The sequence below is a fragment of the Scyliorhinus torazame genome, chromosome 12, assembly GCF_047496885.1.
Source record: "Scyliorhinus torazame isolate Kashiwa2021f chromosome 12, sScyTor2.1, whole genome shotgun sequence".
Taxonomy (NCBI): Eukaryota; Metazoa; Chordata; class Chondrichthyes; order Carcharhiniformes; family Scyliorhinidae; genus Scyliorhinus; species Scyliorhinus torazame.
Genome location: NC_092718.1, coordinates 163,630,214 through 163,642,564, shown reverse-complemented (window position 1 = coordinate 163,642,564; position 12,351 = coordinate 163,630,214). Strand labels below are relative to the sequence as shown.

General features: G+C 53.5%; 1 protein-coding gene across 2 annotated transcripts in view; it reads left to right on the top strand.

Annotated features, from left to right (window-relative positions):
• The window catches only part of tmem132e (transmembrane protein 132E), a 951,562-nt gene that overhangs the window by 703,294 nt on the left and 235,917 nt on the right, over nucleotides 1-12,351 (top strand). For both annotated transcript variants that reach the window (XM_072469324.1, XM_072469323.1), the window contains exon 6: nucleotides 10,221-10,426. In XM_072469324.1, the coding sequence (XP_072325425.1) occupies nucleotides 10,221-10,426 (206 nt within the window). The remainder of the gene's footprint in view (nucleotides 1-10,220; nucleotides 10,427-12,351) is intronic.

Here is a 12,351-nt window from a genome sequence, read left to right as displayed (position 1 = left end):
CAGGGACATCAGCCACATCCCTGAGCTCCCACATTGAGCAAGAGGAACAGAAGGATAAACTTCCAACAGAGATGTAATTCAAAGACACTTCACACTGAAAAAACAAATTCATAAAATAACAGCCAACTCTTGTAAAAAAAAATACGCACAGGCATATCCACTTACCACATTAAGGACAGAAAATCCTTTAATAACAAGGTGTTGACCTTGGGTAGGGTGCTCTTTCCAAGAGCTGATGCAGACTCGATGGGCCGAATGGCCTCCTTCTGCACTGTAAATTCTATGATAAATTCTATGAAAAACTGTCAATCAAATATGCACACATGCAACCCCCCTGCTGAGAAAAGTGGTGCTGACGTATTTGAAACTCATCGAAGCATTCACAATAGGCTCAGCTGCCATATCAACCCTTGGAAATGTAAACAATTGAGTCTTTGAAAGTGATATAACAGATGGTAATTTTTAAGCTGCAAATGGTGTATTATTCCATTTCAAAAATTAGATTGCCTGCCAATAAATAGTGTGGAGCAGGTGTTTTTATTTAACTTTCAACAGCAGGGCAATCTTTTTCAAAGTTAAAGATCTCCACACAACAATCCAAAACATAACTGCAGATTTTCCCAGCACTATTTTCTACAAATGCATTATGACTATTTCAATGGAAAGAATATTTTAATGCATCTCAACACTTAATGCTGCTCAGTCTAATGATCAACTTACCCTTTAAAGACAGAGCCTTGTGGTGAACTATTGCAGTTAAATCGCATCTACATTACAATACAGTATCTACCAGTGACATTTGAAATTGTCAAATCATTTAACAGTTAGCTGTCAGAAAAGCTGTGAGAAAGTTTCCAACTTCCCCAAGTGATCAGGAGCTCTCTGATGAGGCACGTATTTTTAGGACTTATAAAACCTGCACAAGAACAGAGTGGGGCCGGGCAGTGCCGAAATGGAAGTTTAAATTTGCTAGAAGGCTAAGTATAACAACACCAATCTCAGAAGTGGTGCATGGAGGCTCTGGCCCAAAGGTCTTCTTGACGCACAAAAAGGCCACTCAAAAATTGCATGGAGTTGGAAAGGCTTTGCAAATAAAAAATTTCTGCCAAAAATTCTAAGTTTTCGTCCTTCCTGACCCCATTGTCCATCATGAGACAGAAATACGGTCCTTTGTACTTTAGGTGCATAGCATATTAAGTTCCACAGCTTTGTTGGCCCAATGGAAATTGAAGCTTCCTTCATCACTGATCATTAAGTTAATCCATTAAGTTTGCCAAGAACTGCGCATATGGGGCGAAATTCTCCGTTATCGGCGGAAAGTCCGCCGATCAGCGCAAAAAACGGCGCAAATCCGACTTGCGTCACGTCGGAAAAATGGGTCGAAAGTCTCCGGCCCGAAATGGGCTAGCAGCGACGTAACGGGATCCGCGCTTGCGCACGTGGTTCACGCCGTGCAGCGTCATACGCGCCGCACGGCGTGACGGCTCATAAGGCCGCGCTGCTCCCCCCCACCCGACCGGAACACCCGACTGGATGGCTGGCCGCCGCTCAGCCCCGAGGTGCGAGTCACGGGATGTGGAGGTGCTCCTGGACGCAGTGGAGCAGAGGAGGGACGCCCTGTATCCCGTACAGGGCCGCAGAGTTGCCCCACGCCACAGCCGGCGTCTGTGGAGGGAAGTGGCAGAGGCCGTCACCGCTGTGGCCCTGACACGGACAGGCACCCAGTGCCACAAGGAGATGAACAACCTCGTCAGAGCAGGCAGGGTGAGCCTCCCCCATTTCCCCCTCCCCCATATCCCCCTCCCCCATATCCCCCCTCCCCATATCACCCCTCCCCATATCCCCCTCCCCCATATCCCCCCTCCCCATATCCCCCATATCCCCCCTCCCCATATCCCCTCCCCATATCCCCCTATATCCCCCCTCCCCCATATCCCCCTCCCCCATATCCTCCCTCCCCCAAATCCCCCCTCCCCCATATTCCCCTCCCCAATATTCCCCCTCCCCATATCCCCCATATCCCACCTCCCCATATCCCCCCTCCTCCATATACCCCATATCCCCCCTCCCCCATATCCCCCCCTCCCCAATATCCCCCCTCCCCCATATCCCCCCTCCCCATATCCCCCTCCCCCATATCCCCCCTGCCCATATCCCCCCTCCCCCATATCCCCCCTCCCCATATCCCCCCTCCCCCATATCCCCCTCCCCCATATCCCATATCCCCCCTCCCCCATATCCCCCCTCCCCCATATCCCCCCTCCCCCATATCCCCCCTCCCCCATATCCCCCCTCCCCCATATCCCCCCTCCCCCCAACCTCCTCCCCGGCACGGACCCCCCATCCCCCTCCCCGGCACAGACCCCCCCAACCTCCTCCCCGGCACGGACCCCCCATCCTCCTCCCCGGCACGGTCCCCCCATCCCCCTCCCCGGCACGGACCCCCCAACCTCCTCCCCGGCACGGACCCCCCCCATCCCCCTCCCCGGCACGGACCCCAACATCCTCCCCGGCACGGACCCCCCCCCCCCATCCCCCTCCCCGGCACGGACCCCCCCCATCCCCCTCCCCGGCACGGACCCCCCCAACCTCCTCCCCGGCACGGACCCCCCATCCTCCTCCCCGGCACGGACCCCCCCAACCTCCACCCCGGCACGGACCCCCCATCCTCCTCCCCGGCACGGACCCCCCAACCTCCTCCCTGGCACAGATCCCCATCCTCCTCCCCGGCACAGACCCCCCATCCCCCTCCCCGGCACAGACCCCCCCAACCTCCTCCCCGGCACGGACCCCAACATCCTCCCCGGCACGGACCCCCCCCCATCCCCCTCCCCGGCACGGACCCCCCCCCATCCCCATCCCCGGCACGGACCCTCCCAACCTCCTCCCCGGCACGGACCCCCCATCCTCATCGCCGGCACGGACCCCACCAGCCTCCACCCCGGCACGGACCCCCCATCCTCCTCCACGGCACGGACCCCCCAACCTCCTCCCCGGCACGGACCCTCCATCCTCCTCCCCGGCACGGACCCCCCATCCCCCTCCCCGGCATGGACCCCCCATCCCCCTCCCCGGCACGGACTCACCATCCTCCTCCCCAGCACGGACCCCTCAATCTCCTCCCCGGCACGGACCCCCCCATCCCCCTCCCCGGCACGGACACCCCCAACCTCCTCCCCGGCACGGACCCCAACATCCTCCCCGGCACGGACCCCCCCATCCCCCTCCCCGGCACGGACCCCCCCCAACCTCCTCCCCGGCACGGACCCCAACCTCCTCCCCGACACGGACCCCCCATCCCCCTCCCCGGCATGGACCCCCCTCCCGGCACTCCCCCAGAGCCCAGCCCACTCTAACCACCCCTCCCCCACCCCCCCGCCGCACACACACGCACACAACCCGAGACACACCTCTCCTCACACATTCAGACTGCGGCCACGCCATCGCCTGCCCAGAGCCAACCCCCCAGGCCGTCACTCACCTCCACGCTGGTCGGCGTGAACCTGGAGCACAGGATCACGCCGATGAAAAGGAGGTTTAATTTACGTCGACGTGAACGGTCATCACGTCGACGGGACTTCGGCCCATCCGGAAGGGAGAATATCGGCAGGCCGAAAATCGGCTGCCTTGCGCAGACCCGTGCCATTCTCCGACGGCAGCGGCGCCATTAACGCCCCACCGACTTTTCTCCCTTCAGAGACTTCGGCAACCGGCGGGGGCGGGATTCACGGCGGCCAACGGCCATTCTCCGACCCTCTGTGGGGTCGGAGAATGACGCCCATGGTCTAGAACCAGGGGCGAAATTCTCCGACCCCCTGCCGGGTCGGAGAATCGCCGGGGGCTGGCGTGAATCCCTCCCCCGCCGGTTGCCGAATTCTCCACCACCGGAAATTCGGCGGGGGCGGGAATCGCGCCGTGCCGGTTGGCGGGCCCCCCCGCGCGATTCTCCGGCCCGAATGGGCCGAAGTCCCGCCGCTAAAATGCCTGTCCTGCCGGCATAAATTAAACCACCTACCTTACCGGCGGGACAGGGCGGCGTGGGTGGGCTCCGGGGTCCTGGGGGTTGCCCCCACGGTGGCCTGGCCCGCGATCAGGGCCCACCGATCCGCGGGCGGGCCTGTGCCGTGGGGGCATTCTTTCCCTTCAGCCTCCGCCACTGTCTCCACCATGGCGGAGGCAGAAGAGACTCCCTCCAATGCGCATGCGTGGGAAACTGTCAGCGGCCGCTGACGCTCCCGCGCATGCGCCGCCCGGAGATGTCATTTCCGCGCCAGCTGGCGGGGCACCAAAGGCCTTTTCCGCCAGCTGGCAGGGCGGAAATTCGTCCGGCGCCGACCTAGCCCCTTAAGGTTGGGGCTCGGCCCCCAAAGCTGCGGAGCATTCCGCACCTTTTGGGCGGCGCGATGCCCGTCTGATTTGCGCCGTTTTGGGCGCCAGTCGGCGGACATCGCGCCGTTTCCGGAGAATTTCGCCCCTGTTTTCCAACATTCTACCATGACGTTGTGTTTGAGGTATTTAAAAAACAAACAAACAGCAGTTTGAAAGTGCTTGAAGTTACGAATAGGCCAAAAAACGTTCTGAAAATAATACGCAAAATTGAAATATCAAAAAATGGGAGAAATGTTAATAGCAACAATATTGATTAAATGTATACTATCCACCACAAATAATGTATTCTGAAGCTAAGTGCTTTTATAAGCAATTTTTCAATGCCTCCTTGAGTTTTTATTGTAACTCTTGTGCAAGTACGAATGTTATTTTTCCATTTTATTATAACACTCCATGTGCAACAGGACCTTAGCAGGCTTTGGAGTCCAGGCCTCGATAATGCAATGAGAAATGTCCTACCACACAACAGTACTACTAAAATACCGGAGTAGATTATTATTACATTTCATATATCTCAAGTTGCTGACATTAACAACTCTGAGTGCAACGACTTGGATTTTCCCAGTAATGAGGCAGGAACGCTAAGACTAGCTGCGATACAACCTCATGTGACTATTCTAATGAATGCTGTACTCCCCAGTGGAATGGACCAGACCAACTCTCAGGATATACGTTAACAAAACAATATGATCTGCAAGTGGGGAGTCTAGTTGAAGTGGGTAAATTTGATGGGATTTCTTCTGGGGGTATTAATGTCTTAGGTCGCAATACTTTTCCAACACATTGGGGTATGGCTCCCGGAAAGATGATTTGGAATTTCTTCAGTAATTATTTTAACAGCATCATTTTTAAAGCAGGAGTTGCTTGTGGATTCCTACAGTCAAGTTGCTTAGAAATTAATGGAGTTGCATTGAAAGTTATGAGTCCTTAACAGTGTGTGAGACCAATGTATCTACCGCAGTCACTGCCCTTGTGGTCAGTTAACTCAAGACAGATCAGGGATTCTCCGCGGGCGGGATGCTCCGTTTTGCCGGCAGCCCGGGGGGTTTCCCGATGGCGTGGAGCTGCTTCACAATGGGAAACCCCATTAACCAGACGACGTAACGGAGAATCCCACCAGCGGCTTGAGTCTGGTTTTACGATGAAAAGGTTGGTGCTGCCCCCACACCGATGCTCCGACCAGTGAGGTGCTAGCAACTGCACCACATAAAACGCATGGCCTTCCCGATATAAACGCCTGGAAAATTGACGAGTTTGTGGCTGCACAGGCGCGTGGCGATGACCTGCACCGCCACTCTGTGCAACATGGCGCTGGCCATGCACGGACCCGACCTACCAGATAATGCCCCCTGCACACCCCCAACAGTCCCCCCAGCTCTCGCCAAAGCCCCCCTGGTCAGGAGCACAGCTCCCCCCGAACTGTGGCGGCGCTGGAAACGCTGGGTTCCCGAAAACTGAGAGCACTCATCCCCTGTGCTCTCGGGAACTCGGCCCATCGGGGCAGAGCATCGGGGGAGAGCCTTCAGATAATGTCCTGAGGCCATCCCAATGGCATGCGGCATATTCCTCGATGACGCCGTTTTGGAAGGGGCAGGGCATCCGAAAACAGCTGCCGCCCCCGAATAGGTCGTAAACAGGAATTCTCCGCCCGATCGCCGATTACGATATTGGCGTCAGGCAACAGAGAATCGGGCAGCACGGTAGCCTTGTGGATAGCACAATTGCTTCACAGCTCCAGGGTCCCAGGTTCGATTCTGGCTTGGGTCACTGTCTGTGCGGAGTCTGCACATCCTCCCCGTGTGTGCGTGGGTTTCCTCCGGGTGCTCCGGTTTCCTCCCACAGTCCAAAGATGTGCGAGTTAGGTGGATTGGCCATGATAAATTGCCCTTAGTGTCCAAAATTGCCCTTAGTGTTGGGTGGGGTTACTGGGTTATGGGGATAGGGCGGAGGTGTTGACCTTGGGTAGGGTGCTCTTTCCAAGAGCCGGTGCAGACTCGATGGGCCGAATGGCCTCCTTCTGCACTGTAAATTCTATGATAATCCCGCCCAGGATGTCAGCCGTTCATTAGACTCACACTTATTATGGGCTTTGTGAGATTTTCACACAGGAACTTGCTGTGAATAAAAAGTAATTTCAGCACAACACTCTCGACAGGGGACATGGCGGGCGGAATTCTCCGTTCCTGAGGCTAAGTGCCGGTGCCGATGGAGGATCCACGGGTGTGTCATGACGGGAAAAGCGCGCAAACCTCTCACCAATTCCGATACAAGTGAGGGGATAGCACTGGCACTGCGGGAAACACTCGCAGATCGCGAGGCCGGAGAATCGGCAGGTCCTGGGCCGTGCATGCGCAGGGCTGACAAGCTGCACCGGTCGTGCCGGAAAAGATGGCGCCAGCTATACTGGACCACGTACCCGGCCACCCCTACCCCATAGCCCACTTCCCACCACTGCCCCCAGCCCTAGCAGAAGCCCCCGGCCAGCGGCACAGATCCCGGCCGAGTGTGGCAGCGCTGGACACAGTCCGCAGCCGGCACGCCAGATTCCCGACCGCTGGGACCACATGTGGTCCACGCCGTCGGGAACTCAGCCCATCGGGGGCGGAGCATCGTGGGTGGGCCAGCTGATGACGCAGCAACAGCGTTGCGTCTGTGTGCGGTACGCGTCCCTATGACGCTGATTTGGAGGGGGCGGAGCATCGTGAACCGGCATCAAACCGGTGCCTGCCCCAATTCCGGCGTCGGAAGCCATTCTCCACCAGATCGCCGATCCCGCTTTCAGGCTACGGAGAATTCCATCCAGCATCTTTGTAAGCAAGATAAACAAGTGTGTATCTTAGCTTGAGTTTGTGCCACGCGTACCACAGGGACATCGCAACTCAGTGGGGGCTCACCTGGTTCCCCAATGCCGATCTTTGCCTCACGACAGCCCTCTCTCCGAGCCAGCAACCTGGTCTAGTGCCTGCCACCTGTGACAGTGAGGGGCCGCAGATCTGGTGGGCCCCCTCTAGCCTTCTCTCTCTCTCTGTGGTTATAATCTTTATTATTGTCACTAGTAGGTTTACATTAACACTGCAATGAAGTTACTGGGAACTGGGCCACTGTCCGTCTGGAGTTTGCACATTCGCCCCGTGTTTGCTTGGTTTTCGCCCCCACAACCCCAAATATGTGCAGGATAGGTGGATTGGCCACGCTAAAAGTGCCCCTTAATTGGAAAAAATGAATTGGGTACTCTAAATTTTTTAAAAAGAAGTTACTGGGAAAAGCACCAAGCAGTTGTGCGCTGCCTTCTCCCGTGGGGTGGGGTGGGGGGCAGAAATGCATAGTGTTGGGCAGTCGGACACGTGCTGCACAGAGGGTGGGCGGCTGGTGGGCTTTGTGACCAGGGTTCTTGGCCATGGCGGGCAGTATGGGTGCTGGCATGTGGTGCAGGGTGGGGAGAGCAGGCTGCTGGCGTGTGGGGTTCGGTTGCCCTCTGGTTTGGGGGGGGGGGTTTGGTTACGGGCGTGTGGGAAGGGGATGGTGCCAGGGGTACCCTGCTACCTACTCACCCTGGCAGCCCTGAGGAGGTTGTGCAACCTTTTCCAGGACTGCTGTCTGGCCCTGGCGGTGAGGCCCATGGCACTCATGGCCTCTGCCACCTGTGCCCAGGCCCAGTGTACGACGGGAGGTGGCAGCTTCCTTTCCACCCCGGGGAACATGGGTGCTCCACCTCTCCTCCAGGGTGTCCAGAGGGGTCTCGAGCTCCGCAGCTGCAAAATTGTGCACCACTCTTCGCGTTGCCATCATGTTGGCTGGAATGAGTGTGTGTGTAGGGAGTGGAGTGCAGATATGAGGCTGTAGTTTGTCAACCTCTCAGGTCCCAATTCTGACCCCGGCGAATCAGACACCGTTTTTCATTGGAATTGCACTAGTTCCACGTGGCGCGCTGCTAGCCCATTAACGGATCGTGAATTGCTCCGGGACCGGTGCCGTTTCCGTGGTCGTAGAACAACACCAAATCAGTCCGTGCATCAGCAGTTAAGCTCTCAAACAGAAAATCCAGCCCAGTGTATGTCCTTTCTTACTCCCAGCAGGAAATCCTGGAAATAACGGGAATAATTTGAAATTGGAGGACTTGCTCTTTCAGAGGTTTCAGTTAAACTGCTTCATGCAGCGTTTCCACCTGTTTCAAACTACAGCGCATCAGATGGAAAAGAGTAAATCTGGAAAAAAAAAAGAGTAGCTTTAGTTAAGGTTTAAATTTAAAAGTTATTTGCAGCTCACATATTTTAGACTGCTCAGTTGATGTTGAATTATTTAGTCCATACAAATGTGAATCATTTTTAGGCTTTTATATATCTGCAGTTTACAATTGATTGACTATCTCATGGCTCATTTTTATACAAATATGGTAGTGTTCTATTGCTTGTTTTATAGTTATTATTGTAAATAAATTTTGGGCGCGATTTAACTAAATGGGAACAAATTCCCAAAGTGAGCATGTTTAGCCGCATGCTTCTCAGTTCCAAGAAATACAAGGCTATAAAATGTGACTCACGGTTTGATAAGGGGCCTCAACGGGGAACGTGTGGCTGAGGCCGCTCATAGTCCCGTTTGTACATTAAGGAGCTGCGCTCGCCAGTACTCCTCAGTGTAGTGAGATCGTAACGCCATTTACAAATGGCGTCCCGATCTCCGAACCCACTGAAGCGACCCCCTGACCCCTCCCGCCAATGCGCTATGGCAGGGTCCCCGCCAAACCCCCCACCCTCCCTCCGCAACCGGGCAAAGCACCCCTGGAACGATCACACCTGCACAAAAAATGCAATCTTGCACCCTGGCATTGCCACCTGGTCACCTTGCACCTGGCACTGCCGGGATGCCATCCTGTCCAAAGCGCATGCACCTGGGGGTCTCCAATCCTCCAGGGATCCCCATGAATGCCGTTCTCTCTGGTCCGTGTTTCTGGTGGCTAGAACCGAACGGCGCTCGCCCGAGGTCTCCGAGGTGAGGGAGATTAATCCCACGCCTCGGGTAATTCAGGAATCTGCACATCAAAGCTGTCTCACTTTAAAATGCAGATTTGCAAAAAGTGACCCTGCTCACAATGGGTGGAATTCACATCGCAACGCGATATCGTGAGACATTGCAAGCCGGGTAGATCCCGGGATCGGGATCTCCTGGCTTTTATTGGCGAGGCCCCCACTTCACATCCACTGCCAGCATTGAACACCCTAACCAACACCGCGATAGTATAACCAACACTTCCCCCGCGCCATATTTCAATGCAATCCTCTACATGGGGCTTCCACAAGTGTCTGTCCTGGCACTGCCCCATGGCACAGGTTGACAATGGCAGACTGTCACTGTGTCAATCTGGGAGTGCCAACCTGTGCCATGGGGCACTATCATGGCACTGCCCAGGCAATTCCCCAAACTCCCTGGGGGCTATGCTTACCTCTGCACTCCACAGGGTTCCCCCTAGACTGCCTCATCTCTGACCAAACCTATTGTAAACCTCGCAGATTTGACGCCAAGTCGATGAGGTATGAATATTTATTATGGGGGGAATCATGTGGCGGGGGGTTGCTAATAATATTTAATCGATGCAAATGCATCAAAATTAGATTCACGCGTGTGTGGGCGTGAATTCCATGACCTTGCTAGCAATGGGCGGGGAAAATCGGGAAACGGGATCTCTCCAGAAACATATTTCCCAATTTTCGCGGGATTTTCAATCTGCGCCACCAACCACACAACAGCTAGCACGGGCACAAAATCGCCCCATTAGGTCCAAATTTCTCTTTATGCTGATTTCTATTGATTCAAACTTTTCTGTATTCACACAGGTCTCCAAAGGCTGTGATTATGTGTTTGTGAGTGGCAAGGAATCTCAAGGCTCAATGAATGCCCGGATTATTTTTAACTATGAACACTTGAGTGCCCCACTGGAGCTGACAGTTTGGGTACCAAAACTTCCTCTGCAGATTGAATTGTCAGATGGGAAACTGAGTCAAGTGAAAGGTTGGAGAGTGCCAATCCTCCCTGACAGAAGGTGAGTAGCCCGAATCAATCTTCATTCTATGATAAAAATTCACAGAAGTATCTCAATATGACTTGTTTTCCTATTGAACAGAAGAAAATAAAGAAAATTCTCCGTACCGCATAACCTCAACATTCCTGCGACAGAAATATGTCCCAGATTTATTGTCCAGAGCATTGTAATCGCACAATTCTAACATTACTGGAGCAGCATTGATGTTCAAATTAGAAAACAAAGCCACCAGATAAAAATTGCAGGGTTGAATGGCCTGTTTTTGAATTGCAACATTCTATGATTCCATATGTCAGTCCATTGTATTGTGACAGAGGCTGTAAAATAAGTGAGCTAATGCCCTCGGTTAAAACAATCGGCAAAGGAATTGCATACAAAGTGTTGAACATCCATTTTCTAATATTCACGCAGCTTAATTAGAGACGGCAAATCTTTCAAATTGACTTTCAGTTCATCTGGCAATCTTTAAAGAATAAATACCATCAGCGTGACTCCTTTAAAAAATGAAAGTTATGAATAATTAGCTTAATGTTAACTGAAAAACATAGGTCTGATTCTGCAGTTGGACAGGAGCAGTGAGAATGCCTCAGGTCTGCTTCTCACTCGAAGCACACTATTCTGTGGCTAGGTAATGACTTAACACTTTTCTTGCAATTTCCTCACTCTGGGCAGCACGGTAGCACAAGTGGATAGCACTGTGGCTTCACAGCGCCAGGGTCTCAGGTTTGATTCCCCGCTGGGCCACTGTCTGTGCGGAGTCTGCACGTTGTCCCTGTGTCTGCGTGGGTTTCCTCTGGGTGCTCCGGTTTCCTCCCACGGTCCAAAGATGTGCTGGTTAGGTGGATTGGCCATGATAAATTGCCCTAAATGACCAAAAAAGGTTAGGAGGGGTTATTGGGTTACGGGGATAGGGTGGAAGTGAGGGCTTAAGTGGGTCGGTGCAGACTCGATGGGCCGAATGGCCTCCTTCTGCACTGTGTGTTCTATGTTCTAAAGCTTAAACATTATGCAAATAAATTTAAAGTGTTGCATTCATTTTGCATGCTCAGTGCCTGCAGTCATTCATCATCCATTTTCAACAAACTCTGCTTAGAAAACCCCTGCAGGCATATTGAAGATAGTATTCTCAAATGGGAATGCCATTTTTATCTCTCTGACTTTATTTTGCTGTATTGTTTATTGTTTGGTTATTGTTGTTATTTTATTTTGTCAGCTTCATGTTCTCCAAGGGTTTCCTGTTGGATACATTCCTCTAATTGCATGTTTTGGAGGAGTTTCTGAGGGGATTTGAGAGGGATGCGCATTACGGTCAGATTCTTACCAGAATTGGAAAAGTGTCAGGCTCATGCAGAAAACTGGCGTGGAACTCTCCAGTTCCACAGACCAGCAGTTTTCTCCGGGAAATCTGAACCTCTATGCCAAAGAAACTGAGTGGGTGTGGTTTATGTTGTCACTTGGGCAGGGCAGAATCTTTAAAGGTGGCACTCCCGACCAGTGGTGCAGCCAAACGGCCCCCAACACACATCACAAAGGTCACATGGACTCTCCCACATCCCAACATTCACTGCTAGCATAACCACCCCCCCCAAATCTCTGCTCTCTCGCCGTCCAGCTGCTGATCATCAAAGCACTCCCCCAATCAGTCTCCCACCATGGTCCACACCTAGCACTGCCCCTGGCACGGCATCTCTCTCTACCACCCACCCTCACCCCCTTACCCGGGGGCTATACCTAAACCCTTGCTCACCGAGAGGGATTCCTTCGACTGTTTCAAGCCTGGCCAAATCTGTTGTAAACCTAAACGATGTAATGTCACGTCGGCGAGGTATGAAAATTTAGTGAAAAATGAAAAAATGAAATGAAAATCACTTATTGTCACAAGTAGGCTTCAAATGAAGTTACTGTGAAAAGCCCCTAGTCGCCAC